This window comes from Betta splendens, chromosome 10, assembly GCF_900634795.4.
Source record: "Betta splendens chromosome 10, fBetSpl5.4, whole genome shotgun sequence".
Classification (NCBI taxonomy): Eukaryota; Metazoa; Chordata; class Actinopteri; order Anabantiformes; family Osphronemidae; genus Betta; species Betta splendens.
The window spans coordinates 16,515,373-16,531,764 of NC_040890.2; the positions used below are offsets into that span (position 1 = coordinate 16,515,373).

The 16,392-nt window shown below is 51.6% G+C and overlaps 2 protein-coding genes across 3 annotated transcripts in view; one reads left to right on the forward strand and one right to left on the reverse strand.

Moving 5' to 3' along the window:
* Positions 1 to 16,392, forward strand: part of maea (macrophage erythroblast attacher, E3 ubiquitin ligase) — a 52,535-nt gene that overhangs the window by 17,746 nt on the left and 18,397 nt on the right. The window lies entirely within an intron of this gene.
* LOC114864206 (C-terminal-binding protein 1) overlaps positions 2,007 to 16,392 on the reverse strand; it is a 19,959-nt gene continuing 5,573 nt past the window's right edge. For both annotated transcript variants that reach the window (XM_029164911.3, XM_029164912.3), the window contains 10 exons: positions 14,281 to 14,435; positions 7,645 to 7,789; positions 7,216 to 7,319; positions 6,755 to 6,857; positions 6,339 to 6,463; positions 5,700 to 5,789; positions 5,391 to 5,521; positions 5,181 to 5,308; positions 4,761 to 4,875; positions 2,007 to 4,623 (listed from right to left, as the gene is read on the reverse strand). In XM_029164911.3, coding sequence (XP_029020744.1) covers positions 4,428 to 4,623; positions 4,761 to 4,875; positions 5,181 to 5,308; positions 5,391 to 5,521; positions 5,700 to 5,789; positions 6,339 to 6,463; positions 6,755 to 6,857; positions 7,216 to 7,319; positions 7,645 to 7,789; positions 14,281 to 14,435 — 1,292 coding nt within the window. In that variant the 3' untranslated portion in view covers positions 2,007 to 4,427. The remainder of the gene's footprint in view (positions 4,624 to 4,760; positions 4,876 to 5,180; positions 5,309 to 5,390; positions 5,522 to 5,699; positions 5,790 to 6,338; positions 6,464 to 6,754; positions 6,858 to 7,215; positions 7,320 to 7,644; positions 7,790 to 14,280; positions 14,436 to 16,392) is intronic.

Consider the following 16,392-nt stretch of genomic DNA (forward strand, 5'->3'; position numbering starts at 1 on the left):
CTTTCCTTCTCCAAACTTCTCTTCTGGTTTTTTGCTTTATTCATGCAGCGTTTGTGTCTTTGTGCCTAGAAATGGACAAGATTCTACCACTAACAAAACACATGGATACATAACATGGATTTAAACAAAGTGCCTTGCCAAAGGGCAGCTCTGTTATTTCCTGGACAGAGAGTTGAAAGTTTCCCAGTTGTGTTACTTTGTTTAATACGCCAATAAGCTTTATTGTATTTACAGTGCAAAATGTGACTATTCAAAACATATGAAAGTTCTTGTGACCTTTGAACTTGATTCACGGTCAGTAGACTTGAACACTGGTCGTGTGATTTCGGTTTTTCGGATTTCGCGGTGCCCTTTGGTGTCCCCACACTTCTTGAATAAAACGTGCCCTCTGCCTGTGTTTGGTTTTTAGCGCATATGGTTCCCATCCTCTTCCTGGGGTTTAAATTAAGCCATCTCGAGTTTCCAGCTGCCGGAGAGGCTGTTCCAGTGGTTGTAACCATGAATGGATGAACCAGAGGGCAAGGGAAGGAAACGGCAAGAGAAAAAGAGATTGAGATGGAGAGATTTGCGGGTTTCTGGGAAAGAAATGATGGATCAATAAAGCCTTTTCATGCGTAATGTCAGGCGTCAGCTACAGTCAGTTCAAGGTCACGACTGCCACTGCTGTGCAGAAAACACTGTTTGTACAGTAGCCAACTGAAGTAAAGACCTGAGTCTTGTCTGTAAGAGTTGAAATGCATGAGCCGTGCACCAAAGTGTTGTAAACCGTTGATGTTAATTATTGCTTAGGCAAATTAAACAGGGCACGTGAGTGTAGTAGAGATGCTGCAGGTACCGATGTTAAACGCTTCATGGCAGCAGATGTGCTGGTGACACCCAGTGGAGCCAGCTGGTAACTGGCGCTCACCTGAGCAGAGAAAACACCAGTAATGACTCTTGTTAGTGAAGCGTCATCAGCCAGTTGAACCGCACAGTCTACCTGCACAGCCTTTGAGCAGGTGTTAGGTTTAAAAAGCACTGTGTGGAGAGAAGAATGAAATATTAGCAGTTAATACAGTTTATTCACCACGGAGAAACTGATTTCAAGTACATTCAGCAAAGGTTTGATGAGCTGTGAAGCAGTTCCAGTTTTACTATTTACTGTGGCTTCTGTATTTCTAGTCAAGTTACAGCCAAATAAAAAACCAGTGTATCATAAATAAATTGCAGGTTTAAAGTAAGTGAGAGCACATCTTTCATGCTCACCAGGAACTTTAAATGGCCTTTGAGCTTTAAAACGATTTCTCCCTTCCACTCGGGGGTGAGTTGCTTCCCAAACGGAAGGACTTTAAGTAACACGCTCCTTGTCCACAAGCAGGGAGGAAAATGGAGTGTGAAATTAACAGAGGCGCTGTCAGCGGCGTTGGCGGCCGGAAGGCACCGCTGTCGATTTATCCGTCATTCTGCGTTCCAACCATTACCTGTGGTCATTAGCTGTGGATGGTGACTGAAAGCACCATTCTTGGAGAGGATGAAGAGCCCGCACCCAAAGGGAGCTGGGGGTAGTGCCACACGGCTCCTCTGCCATACGGCAGCATAGCACTGGACAATTTCCAGGCATGTTAAACTTTAAAGAGACCTTGGGGTCGGCCTCAGAGCGTGGTGGAATTATTTATTTCAGCTGGTCCGCTAACACCTTGGGAGGCCTCACCAGGACATGGAAAATGCTGCGGGCGGAAAATTGCTGCAACCGTGACCTGATTCCCAATAAGCATCAGAAAATGGACGCGTCTAATGGACATCATTAGCTTTCATGAATCTTGCTACAGTACTTATACATTATATTATAAAGGCCTGGAAGCCTGAGCGCTGGTTAATGCCTGTGACAAAGATGTCTTCAAATAGGTTTTGGATTTTTTCTTTAGCAGATGATGGACTGAGCAGCTTTATCACTATGTGTATGAAATAAAAAGAATAGCCACTCATTTGTCTCCATGGAAACACATTTAAAATGAATAAGACTCATATTGCACCTTTCCACTGTTTATTTCCTTTTAAAATAATTCATACAAATGCATACAATCACAAACATATCTTTGTCAAGTTGTCAGTTTTGACCAAAAATAATGATATTTACTGTAGAATATAGAATATGTATACTGTATATTGCTACGCCTACTACTTTTCATAAAGGGGACCAAGGTAGGCAACAGTGGACTGTGTTACTATCAGGGATGGACTTTCAAGGAGCACCTTGACACGTTAAAAGCTAGTCTGCAGTGTTTGATTTGTGGCACGCGTCAGATTGATTGAGGAATGCTCACAGTCTGTATGAATTCCTGCCCCGCGTGGAGGTAGGCGTCTGTAGAGGAAGCATTTAGAGTTTGAGGATTTTGGGGGTCTCGCTTGAGAGCGATATGGAAACGTGACCTCAGTACCTTTGTGATAGACACCCCGTTTAGACTGCAGCCAGTGGAAGCCAGACACCGACGGCTAGTGAAACGTCCATCCCTGATTGCTACTCTTACTACCTCACCATGAAGACGAGCAGGTAGGCAACAGTGAACTGTTTGTACTACTCAGCTGCTGGTAGAAGGGGATCCAGAAAGCACCGACACTCAGCTGGCCTGCTCACAACAACACAACAGGGGCTTCAGGTGTTTTTGTCAGCATCTTGTGGGTAAAACCAGTACAGTAGATTGATGGATACTGGCTTCATTTGTGCCTCTGCTTCAAAGCATGTCCTTTGTTTTTCACGGTTGATTCGCATTTGGATGTCTTTGTGATGACGCCACGTGGAGAGTACTGACCACCACCCCTCCTCCCAGTGCTGCTTTTTTAGACACAGATACAACCAAGTCACATTGACACAGGCAGGCAGAACACCATATGTACACATAGACACAGAGGCCACGGAGCGTGGCTAAACGGTATACGCAGGAAGGAGCCATCTTGAAATGTTAAGCTGGGAGAGATCTGTACATTGGCATGCTTTACTTCATTGTGCATATGCTTATGATGTTGTGTATAAAACCAGACTTTTGTGTTCACACAAGCAGATTGTTCCTCTTTTTGAGGGCTGACTTACATATATATATATATATATGTATATACTATAAGTCAATATGTTATAATATTTTTTTAAAGGTTGATTTGGGTGTGGAACAGAAACACAACTGTACCTCCTCCTGTCAGTCACCCATTAACTGGATCTGTAAAAACACGTGCCTTTTCAAATAAGAACTGAAAATGGTTTTGGCAGTTTCTGCAGTGCAGTTTTCACCCTTTGGGTGATTCGACATGTCTGAAAGGAAACGTCAGTGAAGTGCTCGCTTTACAGCATGTTGTGCAACAGACTTGTCATCAGTAGTGTGCTAAAATAAACCTGGGCCATAACGTGTCTACAAGTGGAAGCATTAAATCATTTAAGAAGCTATTATAAAAAGCCTTTCATGCCGCTGCACAATGTCGATGACCTACAACATAATCCTGCACTGTCACACAATCTAATATCAAGGCCAGGAATAAAGTCATTGCTGCCAAGCATATACCATTTTGCCACCTCTCCATAACCTTTAACCTTCCTACAATTTGGGTCAAACATTTACACGAGTCCCAAGAGCAAACCCACATGCTCCTTAAACAAAAAGCAAATGTCAGGGTTTCAGTTTTTGTTATGTCTCTAATATAGTGGGACATGAAAAGGCAAGCAGGTAGAAAACAAAAGCACTGTGTGGCATAAAAAGGAATATTCAAAAAACAAAAATACCAACTGCGGAAACTTAATTTCCTGAGATGGTGTGCAAAAAGCTGCCTCTCGTTAATTTGGGGACACACGAAACCAAAACGCATGATCGTATTCTTCACCCAGTTTGGCTACATAGAGATCATTCCTCTTGTTTTTGTTAAGACTGGAATACAAATATCAGTATCTTCTTGCTGTAAGTCTAAAAACTGTATACAGACAGGTTACATTCATTTCATAACCTACTACGTTTGCATGTACATCAAACTAAGGAAAGGACACAAAATGGAGAGAAGACATGAAACCTGCGCCTCTAACTTTGGACACACTACAGTCTAAGACAGCAGAAGTGGATTCAGTTTTTTTTTTCATAAAAGATATGTAGTATTGTTATTATCATCTTTTCCCTCTGACTCTTTAATACTCACTGTTGCTGTGTTACAGCTTTTCTGGCCGTGCTCTCTGACTGTAGCATCCGACCGCCATCCGTTCCTCTTTCTCACCTGCTTATTATCCTCTTCTTGCACTTTTAGCGTGTGAACCAATTGCCAGTGAGTTGTAAGTCTATTATTTTGGGGGCTCGAACCTTTTGATACGATGCTCTGGGAATCTGTCTGGTACCAACTTGTCACTAAGGAACTTGTCGCTTTGGCAACCGCCTCCGGGCGCCTGATAACATGGACAAGCGTCCGTGCACGTGTGGCTACACTTGGTCGTTTGGATGCTGCTCTCTGTCGCCCTCTGGTGGCTTCACTGTGTTTTGTCCTGGGGACGGGGCGTGAGGGGGGTGCGTGGCAGCGGGCGGAAGGGTGTGCGTGATGGGCACGGCGCTGGGTACAATGCCCTCCACCGAAGGTGGGAGACCGCCTGCCGGTAAATTCACCACTCCTGGGGGATACCTGGAGGCCAGACAGTAAAAGAGTGTTGGTTTGTTATTGAGGAAACTCAAACTCACGGAGAGAGTAATTCCATTCATTTTCACAGTAGCTCAGGATCTGACCTCTGCAGGAATGGGAACCATTTCAAGCACTCGTACCTATAAGCCCCGTTGAGCTCAGGGTGAACAGTGGCTGGGTCAACACCGGCCCAGTGGTTGTTCTGGGTGAGAAACTCCTTGTTCACACAGTTCTTCAGACTGTCTGGAATGCGACCTGACAGAGGAATAAAGGCAATTTCAGAAATGAATTGTCCCGTTAATGTTACTGTCAGACCCGGTGTGTTTTACCAGCCTACTTTCTGCACAGACACAAACACTGTCTAAGATTAAACAGGCCGAGCCACAGGAGGAGAAAGGACTGGACAGGTGATTAAAGGGGGAGGATGGGAAGGAGGCTCACCATGAAACACACTGAAAGTTCTCTTGGTTTAAAGAGGTCGATGCTTTATAGTGAACTTCTGCAGAACAGAAAAACCCCAGTGGGCTGGAGTTTAATTCCCTGCAGGACGTGTGCACTACCTGTGACGGCCCTCCGGATCTCCCTGGCCGCCTCCTCCCTCATCTCCAGCGACGCCTGTTCACTGTACCAGGCAGCGTGTGGGGTGCAGATCAGGTTGGGCGCATCCTTCAACGGGCCCTGACTGAAACTGGCGCATGCGAGCGATGAGTAAGAGCCCTTTCACTAAGACTGAACAATATTGTAAACTTTGCCAGCAATGGGTGCGGTACCTGAAGGGTTCTGTCTCGTGAACATCCAGGGCAGCTCCACGTATCCTCCCCTCCTTCAGGGCCTGGGCCAGAGCCTTCTCATCCACCAGGCCTCCTCTGGCCGTGTTCACTAGAAACGCCCCCTGTCGCATCTTCAACGCACAGAAGCACGATTTCACTGGTTAAACCTCCGAACAGTACAGTGATTCATGACGTGTGTGTGTGTGTGTGTGTGTGTGTGTGTGTGTGTGTGTGTGTGTGTGTGTGTGTGTGTGTGTGTGCGTGTGCGTGTGCGTGTGTGCGTGTGAGTGTGGACGCGCGTCGCTCCACCTGCTTGATGGTGAAGTCGTTGATCAGATGGTGGTTGTGTTCGTTCAAGCTGCAGTGCAGAGATACACAGTCTGAGTGGAAGAGCAGGTCCTGAGGAAGAAGAGAGAGAGATGTTCAGTGAGCACAAGAGGGCTAAGAACTCATTTACTAGTTCTTTAATACCAGTGATCTACTGTAAAATGAAAAGTGGAAACGTGTATTATCATAAAACACATCTGGAAGCAGTGAGTGGGTTGTTTATCTCAGAAGCAAAGAGGCCTGTGTGTGTGTGTGTTTGTGTGTGTGTGTGCGTGCGTGTGTGTGCGTGCGCGCGTGCGTGTTTGTGTGCGTGCGTGTGTGAGTGTGCGTGTGCGTGCGTGTGCGTGCGTGCGTGTGTGCGTGCGTGCGTGTGTGCGTGCGTGTGTGTTTGTGTGCGTGTGTGCGTGCGTGCGTGTGTGTTTGTGTGTGTGCGTGCGCGCGTGTGTGCGTGCGTGTGTGCGTGCGTGCGTGTGCGTGCGTGCGTGCGTGCGTGCGTGTGTGTGCGTGCGTGCGTGTGTGTTTGTGTGTGTGCGTGCGTGCGTGCGTGCGTGCGTGCGTGCGTGCGTGCGTGCGTGCGTGCGTGCGTGCGTGCGTGCGTGCGTGCGTGTGTGCTCTGGTTACCTGTAGTGTCGTGACCCTCTGTAGTCCCAGGGACCTCTCTACACCGTCGGCCAAGTAGGGGTCATAGAAAATCACATTGAAGCCGAAGGCTTTGGCGCGCAGGGCTACAGCCTGGCCCACCCGGCCTGCACACGAGGACACAGTGAGTCATTCAGGGGGGCACACGTGCTGTCACACATGCACAGAATCATACACAGTTGACATTTGATGCATGTTTAAAACGGATAATGTTCTGCAGAAGCTCAGACTGTGCAGGGACAAGATTTACGCTTTACTCCTGTTTAATCTTCATGTTTTATTAAAATGGAAAAGAGAAAAACGAAATGTCAGATCAAGCAAAAAGGACTAAATGAAACCCTTTTCTCAAACACAGCGGCGCGGGTGCAGCAGCTCGGCTTGTTTTCGGCGTCGCTCACCGAGGCCTATGAGTCCCAGCGTTTCCCCTCTGATCCTCGCCGCTCCTGACGCCACCTCCCGGATCTGCTCCACGCTCTGAACCCGCGTTCCCTCACGCAGAGCCTGGCGCGATAACAACACAGGGTCCCATGTAAATGTGAAACAAACACAGCACACACCAGGGCTATTTTCTAACAATGAACAAGTGTAAATCCGTTCACATGTCATAAACATAAATGATTATTACTAATAGCTGATTTGAGGAACAAATCATTTTACTGTACCTTCTACATCTTACATCAACGTCTTTCAAATACAGCAACATTCTAAAGAAAATAAAATGTTTAAATTTTGCTGATATGTCAGTAAAATGTTATTTTTAATTGTCGAAACTAAAATTGCGTTCTACGAACAAACACCCGACCAAGACCTTTAGCGTGAGTCCAAAGTCCAGCTTATTTCAGCTGGCGCTGCTACAAACCTGGTGCAGCCAGGTGGTGCGTCGGTACAAGGTGAGGATGTGGCACAGAGTGGAGTCCGCCGTCTCCTCCACCGAGGCTGCCGGCATGTTGCACACAGCGATGCCTGCGGGAGCAAAGATACGGATTAGTAACAGCCCCTCTGTGCAGGTTGGGGAGAGAGGTGAGGAAGCTTGGCAGAGAAGTGCAGGCAAAAACAGTGAGGAGCAGGTCCTTTAGTGTGTGTGTGCGCGTGTGTGCGTGTGTGTGTGTGTGTGTGTGTGTGTGTGCGTGTGCGTGTGTGCGTGTGTGTGTGTGCGTGTGTGTGTGCGCGTGTGTGCGTGTGTGTGCGTTTTTTTGCAGCGTGTGTGTGCGCGTGTGCGCGTGTGCGCGTGCGTGTGTGCTCGTGCGCGTGCGTGTGTGTGCGTACGTGTGTGTGTGCGTGTTCTCACCCAGTTCTCCGGCAGACTTGATGTCGATGTTGTCGTAGCCGCTGCCGATGCGGACGATGATGCGCAGCGCTTTGAACTTCTCCAGGTCCTCTCTCATCAGGGTGATGGTGTGGTACATGAGCGCTCCGACGGCTTCGTTCAGCACCTGAGCACGCGCGACATGTAAAAGGTCACGGAGAGGAAGCGTCGGCAGCTGCAGCTCGCTGGCTGCACGCTCACAGTTCCATTACGTGCCCTGGTTACGGTTCCTGCTGTCGTCTGCGAGGAAAACCTGTGTTTGCTGATTATGACCAATGATAAAAGACCTCATCTTCTGCTCAGATCAGGAAAACAGATCATCATATAGGATGTGAGCCCCGCCCAGCGGCGGCCGTCACCTTTTAATTGGCTCCCAGTTCATCTGAGGATGTTTTTGTAGCGCTGCCAGATCTCCTCTTCATGTGTGTGTGAGAAGATGAAAATGTCATGCGGCTCAATTACAATAAAAAAGGGCCTTTTAATTACGCAACGAGGCGGCCGCGTACTAGAGAGAGAGCCATCTGCTTCTCACACGCCGTGGCCCAGTGAGATGCTGCTTGGCAGACGCCCAGAATGAGACGCAGCCCTGCCAGACGTACGAAGCCATTTACAGGCCACAGTAGCTGTGGATCTGTGTCAGGGACTCGGGCAGGCGGCGGACCCACATGCACAGCACGGAGGCGAGGTATAATCAAAGAGGTTTATTATCCAAGGCACGGTCAGTCGGTCCAGGTCATACGCAAGAATGGCTCGGCAAAAGTACAGGCAAGGAACAGGCAAAACTCACGGTCAGGTAGTAGTCCAGGTTCTTTCACAGGCAGGATAAACGGAGCAAGGCAAAACAGGAACAGGCACGATGAGCACGGAACACGAAACACAAAAGCACGGGAAACTAGGAACACTCAGGGAACACGAAACACTAATGAGACTCGAATACACTGGAGAAACACGAACACTCATGGGACTCGAATACGACAATCTGGCAGGGAACTAAGGACACAGGTGGTGGTTAAATACACAGTGACTTGATGACTAACAGAGTGCAGGTGTGGGTAATGAGCAGGGACAGCTGTGACAAGACAAGAAACCGGAAGTAAAGCTAGAACACAAAACAGAGACCGGGAGACTACCAAAATAAAACAGGAAACGGAAACTGGAACCAAAATAAGACAAGGAATCAACTAGGACAAAAACACAGATCATGACAAGAACAAAAACACAGATCATGACAGTACCCCCCCCCCTATGGCGCCTTCCACGGCGCCCACGGAAGCCCCCCCCCCCCCAAACCAGGGCGGGCGGAGGGAGGTCCCAGGTGGAGGGACCGAATCCCTACCCCTCAAGGTACACGAGCAGGGTGGGTGGAGGGAGGACCGGAGGAGGGCCAAAACAAGAGTCCACAAACACTACAAAAGTCCATGACCAAGAAAAACATGAAGTTCAGGGATTCCCTCACGGAGGGTGATGGCGTGGCGAGACCCTGCCCAGCAGCCGCTGAGCCAGGATGGCACTCCTAGTGCCCTTGAGCTGGGACGACGTCCCCGGGGACCACCCCGCATGGCAGCGTCCTCCAGGCGGACGCTGATCCAGGCGGTTGAGGAGTCGAGGCGGACGGCGCCGCAGGAGGCAGCGCCATCCCAGCAGCAGGATGCGCCGAGGGCGAGGCCACCAGTCCGGCAGCAAAGGCAGAGACGAGGCCGGAACCAGCGGCGTCCTCCTTGGACCACCGCGACGAGAGACGTGAACCAGCGGCGTCCTCCTTGGACCACCGCGACGAGAGGCAGGAACCGAAACAGATGCGGCCGGAGCCGGACCGCCAGGGACCGATGCAGATGCGACCGGAGCCGGGCCGCCAGGAACCGATGCAGATGCGGCCGGAGCGGGACCGCCAGGAACCGATGCAGATGCGGCCGGAGCCGGGACGGGAGCAACCCCCTCCTGGAGGTCGGCAGGAACTACGACGGGAGCGACCCCCTCCTGGAGGTCGGCAGGAACTACGGCGGGAGCGACCCCCTCCTGGAGGTCGGCAGGAACTACGGCGGGAGCGACCCCCTCCTGGAGGTCGGCAGGAACTACGGCGGGAGCGACCCCCTCCTGGAGGTCGGCAGGAACTACGGCGGGAGCGACCCCCTCCTGGAGGTCGGCAGGAACTACGGCGGGAGCGACCCCCTCCTGGAGGTCGGCAGGAACTACGGCGGGCGCGACCCCCTCCTGGAGGTCGGCAGGAACTACGACGGGCGCAACCTCCTCCTGGAGGTGCGCCGGGACTGCGGCTGGCGCAACCTCCTCCTGGAGGTGCGCCGGGACTGCGGCTGGCGCAACCTCCTCCTGGAGGTGCGCGGGAACTGCGGCTGGCGCAACCTCCTCCTGGAGGTGCGCGGGAACTGCGGCTGGCGCAACCTCCTCCTGGAGGTGCGCAGGAACTGCGGCTGGCGCAACCTCCTCCTGGAGGTGCGCAGGAACTGCGGCTGGCGCGACCTCCTCCTGGAGGTGCGCAGGAACTGCGACTGGCGCGACCTCCTCCTGGAGGTGCGCAGGAACTGCGACTGGCGCGACCTCCTCCTGGAGGTGCGCAGGAACTGCGACTGGCGCGACCTCCTCCTGGAGGTGCGCAGGAACTGCGACTAGCGCGACCTCCTCCTGGAGGTGCGCAGGAACTGCGACTAGCGCGACCTCCTCCTGGAGGTGCGCAGGAACTGCGACTAGCGCGACCTCCTCCTGGAGGTGCGCAGGAACTGCGACTAGCGCGACCTCCTCCTGGAGGTGCGCAGGAACTGCGGCTGGCGCGACCTCCTCCTGGAGGTGCGCAGGAACTGCGACTAGCGCGACCTCCTCCTGGAGGTGCGCAGGAACTGCGGCTAGCGCGACCTCCTCCTGGGGGTGCGCAGGAACTGCGGCTAGCGCGACCTCCTCCTGGAGGTGCGCAGGAACTGCGACTGGCGCGACCTCCTCCTGGAGGTGCGCAGGAACTGCAGGTGCTGCCTCCTCCTGGAGGCCGGCGGGCGCTGCGGCTCCAAGGGTGACGGGGACTGGAACGACCGCTACAGGGCCGACGGGAACGGGGAATGGAACGACCGCTACAGGGCCGACAGGAACGGGGTCAGAGACAGGGGTGACCTCTACTTGGCCTACGGGAACGCCCTCTACTTGGCCTACGGGAACGCCCTCTACTTGGCCTACGGGAACGCCCTCTACTTGGCCTACGGGAACGCCCTCTACTTGGCCTACGGGAACGCCCTCAACTTGGTCGACAGGGACAGGAGCTGGAACGACCTCAACTTGGTCGACAGGGACAGGAACTGGAACGACCTCAACTTGGTCGACAGGGACAGGAACTGGAACGACCTCAACTTGGCCGACAGGGACAGGAACTGGAACGACCTCAACATGGCCGACAGGAACAGGAACTGGAACGACCTCAACTTGGTCGACAGGGACAGGAACTGGAACGACCTCAACATGGCCGACAGGAACAGGAACTGGAACGACCTCAACTTGGTCGACAGGGACAGGAACTGGAACGACCTCAACATGGCCGACAGGAACAGGAACTGGAACGACCTCAACATGGCCGACAGGAACTGGAACGACCTCAACATGGCCGACAGGAACTGGAACGACCTCAACATGGCCGACAGGAACTGGAACGACCTCAACATGGCCGACAGGAACTGGAACGACCTCAACATGGCCGACAGGAACTGGAACGACCGCAACATGGCCGACAGGAACTGGAACGACCTCAACATGGCCGACAGGAACTGGAACGGCCTCTGCTTGGCCGACAGGAACTGGAACGGCCTCTGCTTGGCCGACAGGAACTGGAACGGCCTCTGCTTGGCCGACAGGAACTAGAACGGCGTCCTCCTCTGAGGAGCCGACAGGAACTGGAACGGCGTCCTCCTCTGAGGAGCCGACAGGAACTAGAACGGCGTCCTCCTCTGAGGAGCCGACAGGAACTAGAACGGCGTCCTCCTCTGAGGAGCCGACAGGAACTAGAACGGCCGCAACATGGCCGACAGGGACTGGAACGGCCGCAACATGGCCGACAGGGACTGGAACGGCGTCAACTCCGGAGCTGGCATGACAACTTACGGCTGCCGAGCTCGACGGGGAAGACGACGGGCCTGATTGGGTGGGGTTAACAATCGTCAGACGGGCGGTGCCCTCTGACGGGGACAAGGACGGAACTGGGGTCAGGGCAACACACGGCTGATCTGGGGTCTGGGCAACACACGGCTGATCTGGGGTCTGGGCAACACACGGCTGATCTGGGGTCTGGGCAACACACGGCTGATCTGGGGTCTGGGCAACACACGGCTGATCTGGGGTCTGGGCAACACACGGCTGATCTGGGGTCTGGGCAACACACGGCTGATCTGGGGTCTGGACTAGGTTCGACTGGGCTGGGACCTGGAGACGACAGGGCTGCACCGGGGCATGAGTAACACACGGCTGACCTGACTGAGAGGTGGGGCATGAAGCGACCGCTGGCTGCAGGCCCGGGAGTTGCAGGGCCTCACGCAGGACAGGCTCCCTCCGGACGAGAGCGGCTGCTTCCTCGAACAGTTGTTCTCTCGCGCCCTGGTCTGTAGCCGAATTGGCGGTGTTCATGAGGTGGGCGAAGAGAAAGGCAACTGGAGGAGAGCAGAGGAGGTGGACCCGTCGGGCGACGCTGTCTGGAATGCCTGTTATCAGAGGGACACAGTCAGTCAGAGAATTAAGGGGCTCCTCTGTCGGGGAAGAAGGCTGCTCGGTCCCCATGACCGAGACCGCGGGACCCGGGATCCTGGACCCGCGCCGCCGCCGTCGCCGTCCGGAGCAGCTGCGACTGTCCGTCGTTTGAGGCGCTGGGCGCGGTGTGGACCGGACCTCTGTACCGGGATCCGCATGGTGAAACGGGGCCGCGGCGTCTGGAGCTTGGGCTGGAGACTGGGGAAAACACGATTGAGCAGGAGACTGGGCAAAGCACGATTGAGCTGGAGACTGGGCAAAGCACGATTGAGCTGGAGATTGAACAGCGCGCGGCTGATCTGGAGACTGAGCAGCGCGCGGCTGAACTGGAAACTGAGCAGCGCGCGGCTGACTTGGAGGCTGAGCAGCGCGCGGCTGAACTGGAGACTGAGCAGCGCGCGGCTGAACTGGAGACTGAGCAGCGCGCGGCTGAACTGGAGGCTGAGGACCGCGTGAGAGCAGGAAATCCTCCCAGGGAAATAACCATGGAGCTGGGCAGGTTGGTGCAGGCACGACGATCCGACGAGGCGGAGAGGATGAAACCGAAACCATACTTCCGCGGGGGAGTTATATTTGCCGTAAAAACAAGGGGAAAAACAGTCACTGACCTGACCGGAGGCTAAGTGCTGGCTGGGTCCAAGTGTGGCCAGATTGTTCTGTCAGGGACTCGGGCAGGCGGCGGACCCACATGCACAGCACGGAGGCGAGGTATAATCAAAGAGGTTTATTATCCAAGGCACGGTCAGTCGGTCCAGGTCATACGCAAGAATGGCTCGGCAAAAGTACAGGCAAGGAACAGGCAAAACTCACGGTCAGGTAGTAGTCCAGGTTCTTTCACAGGCAGGATAAACGGAGCAAGGCAAAACAGGAACAGGCACGATGAGCACGGAACACGAAACACAAAAGCACGGGAAACTAGGAACACTCAGGGAACACGAAACACTAATGAGACTCGAATACACTGGAGAAACACGAACACTCATGGGACTCGAATACGACAATCTGGCAGGGAACTAAGGACACAGGTGGTGGTTAAATACACAGTGACTTGATGACTAACAGAGTGCAGGTGTGGGTAATGAGCAGGGACAGCTGTGACAAGACAAGAAACCGGAAGTAAAGCTAGAACACAAAACAGAGACCGGGAGACTACCAAAATAAAACAGGAAACGGAAACTGGAACCAAAATAAGACAAGGAATCAACTAGGACAAAAACACAGATCATGACAAGAACAAAAACACAGATCATGACAATCTGAGCCTGACCCACATTTGAAGCTCTCTTTGTCTTCTTCATTCATCTTTAGCTTCCTTTTATCTTTGATTTGGCGCTTCCTTTCTTTTTCAAGCTATGAAATGTTTAAGCGTTCACGTCCAGACATTGTTGTTTTGGAATAAATTTGTCATTATTTTTTATAGTATCGCTGGTGTTGAAACTGCGTTTACCCAAAGGAACAGGATGAGAAGAGAAATCTGTTAACCGTGTAGTCACATTATACAAAAGCCTGAATTAGCTATTTCCTTGCAGCAATTTTTAATAGTGCACCTCCATGAATATAAATGGTAATTACAGTAAATAGTGAGTGAATAGGAAAAGACTGTCTTAGAGTTGTATTTTTTGATGATTTTTGATTGCTGCCGCTTTGACGCAGGATTGGTGACACTCTTCACTGTTTTCCCCAACTAACGTGTATCATGAGTCAGAAACATTGATGTCTCAGACTCTGACTCATAAGTCATTTTCTAACACAGGTGATCTCGCATGTAGGAAATGCGGGTGTGAGGGCTCTTGTGAGCGTCACAGTGAATTAGAGGTTGAATTGAGGATGAAGCTCCTCCCTCACTAGATGGGTTCGTTTCAGTGATCTCGCCCGGCGCGTTACCTTCTCGTGGATCTCCTGCGTGGACTGGGCGTCGCAGAACGCCACCGTTGCTACGTCTTTGAGGATGGGCATCTCCACGGTGCAGTCGCGCCCGTCCAGAAGTGCCACCAGGGGGCGTGGATGCATGGGCCCATTCATGATGGGTGGCCTGATGCCTGCACACAGCGAACAACAGTAGAAACTGAAGTATGGCAGCGAAGGCAGAGGAGGATGGCATGTGACCAGGGTTCTTCATTGTAGAGGTGAGACACGGACACAGCTGCAGTCTCTCCTCTCTGCTGTGTAACACCCACCCTTCAGGTGAGATTCAGTCCTGTGTATCACAAATGTCACAAACGCTCTGTGAGTTATGAAATGTTGCACGGCAGACGTGCGCTTGCTTCTCGCCACAGATGAGGTCCTGCTTCACATCCCATAATGTTTTTGCCGCGGACCGATGGAGTTGCTATGGCGACCCTGACAGTGGGCGCTGAGGGGGAAAAATCCCCGAAGCAGCTGTCTGTCTGCTGCAGAGCTAATACCAGTTGTGTGTCATGTTTCACAGATGTTTATGAACCTTATTACTTTTTTAGTATTTAGTTGTTCAGACTTGTTTATTATGAATATTTTATGGACTGGTGGGAGTGAGTTATTGGGAAATAAAGTGTCCTTGACCAGGAAACAATGAACATGTTGCCTGGAGCTGTATCTATACAGCTATGCATTATGTTGCAGACTATGGTTAGCTTGTACATTACATTTGACAAGGACATGACACAGTAATAAACACTGTAAATGTGCCAGGGTTAATCAAATCACTTTCATTTGGCAGATTTTATAATATAACACTTAAATGTCACACTTTAAAAAAAGATTAAAAACAACATCAAGATTAGACTAAAAGGACGACTCATCCACATGATTGAAAACCATAGCATCCCACCACTCTACTACTATTTAACTGCAACACAGATTTCAGAGCTTTCATCGCTCCGTCAGAATGAAAGTGAAATGATGACAGTAGTAGAAAGACAGTTTGTACAGGAAGTACTGAGTTCAGAGAATAAAATCTGTCATTGGGAACAGCCAGAAACTGAAATGTGTCAAAGAGGAGGTGAGCCGTCCTCCAACCAATACAGAGGGTGTTTTATCAAATGATTTCCTCATATGTAACAGTAAGAGCTGCCTCGTTGGAAGCATTAACGGGTCCAATGAGCCTGACTCACGGCCGGTTGTTCAGGTTTAACAAGAATTATTATGCATTCACTACTTTTCCCTAACTGTTCCTCCTCTGATCCTGTGTAGCTGCACAGAGAGCGAAAGAGTTCATGGTTTCAGGAAACCGACACGGGGACGGATGTTGATTGATTCTGAGGCAAATCTAACACAGCATATGTAACTGGGTCTCGGTGACACGGGGAGGTTTGACAGGCCCGAACACTAGAGACGAGAAGTTTAGAGCTGTGCGTCTTTCTGCTGATGCCGACTCCATCACTCATCCCTGACGTCTTCCATCTCATCCACGCAGGCTCACGTCTCCATCAAGCAACAGCCTCCCTCAAAAAACCTGTTATTTACACCCCAGACTTCCAGATGGAGCCCGTTGCACCAAGTAGCATCGTGATGTTAAAGCCAAATTATTATTTTCATTCTATGGTCCCTACGACATTTAAACTGCCAGGGATTGAGAGTCAGACAGAAAGCTGGCAGCGTCCGTGCCGCAAATGAGTTTGGAAGCTTCGTGGTGGAAGCAGAGCAACAGTCTCCCCTTAGCAGCTGTCATTAAGTGGCTCATGGGCAAAATTAATTAAAGGGAGAATCCTACTGGAATCGAAGCACAAGGATGCGTCAGTCTCTGCAATTCAGTGCTTCCCAGTTGTGTTTTTGCCACCAAGCGTTGCAGTGTGCGTGTTTCCTTATCCTTGTGTTCTTGTTCTTTAATTGACTTCGTGTTACAGTAATCGTGACAAAGGACTGAATGTGGCCATTATGCGGTTTAAAGAAGCTCCACTGGAAGTGTGTCGCCACAAGGCCGCAGCACATCTGTCCTGTCTCTGTTTTAAACAGAGGAAGTCCACTGACTAACAGGTGAGCGCCGGGTTCGACTGGCGCCGCTCAGGACCCAGAATGAGA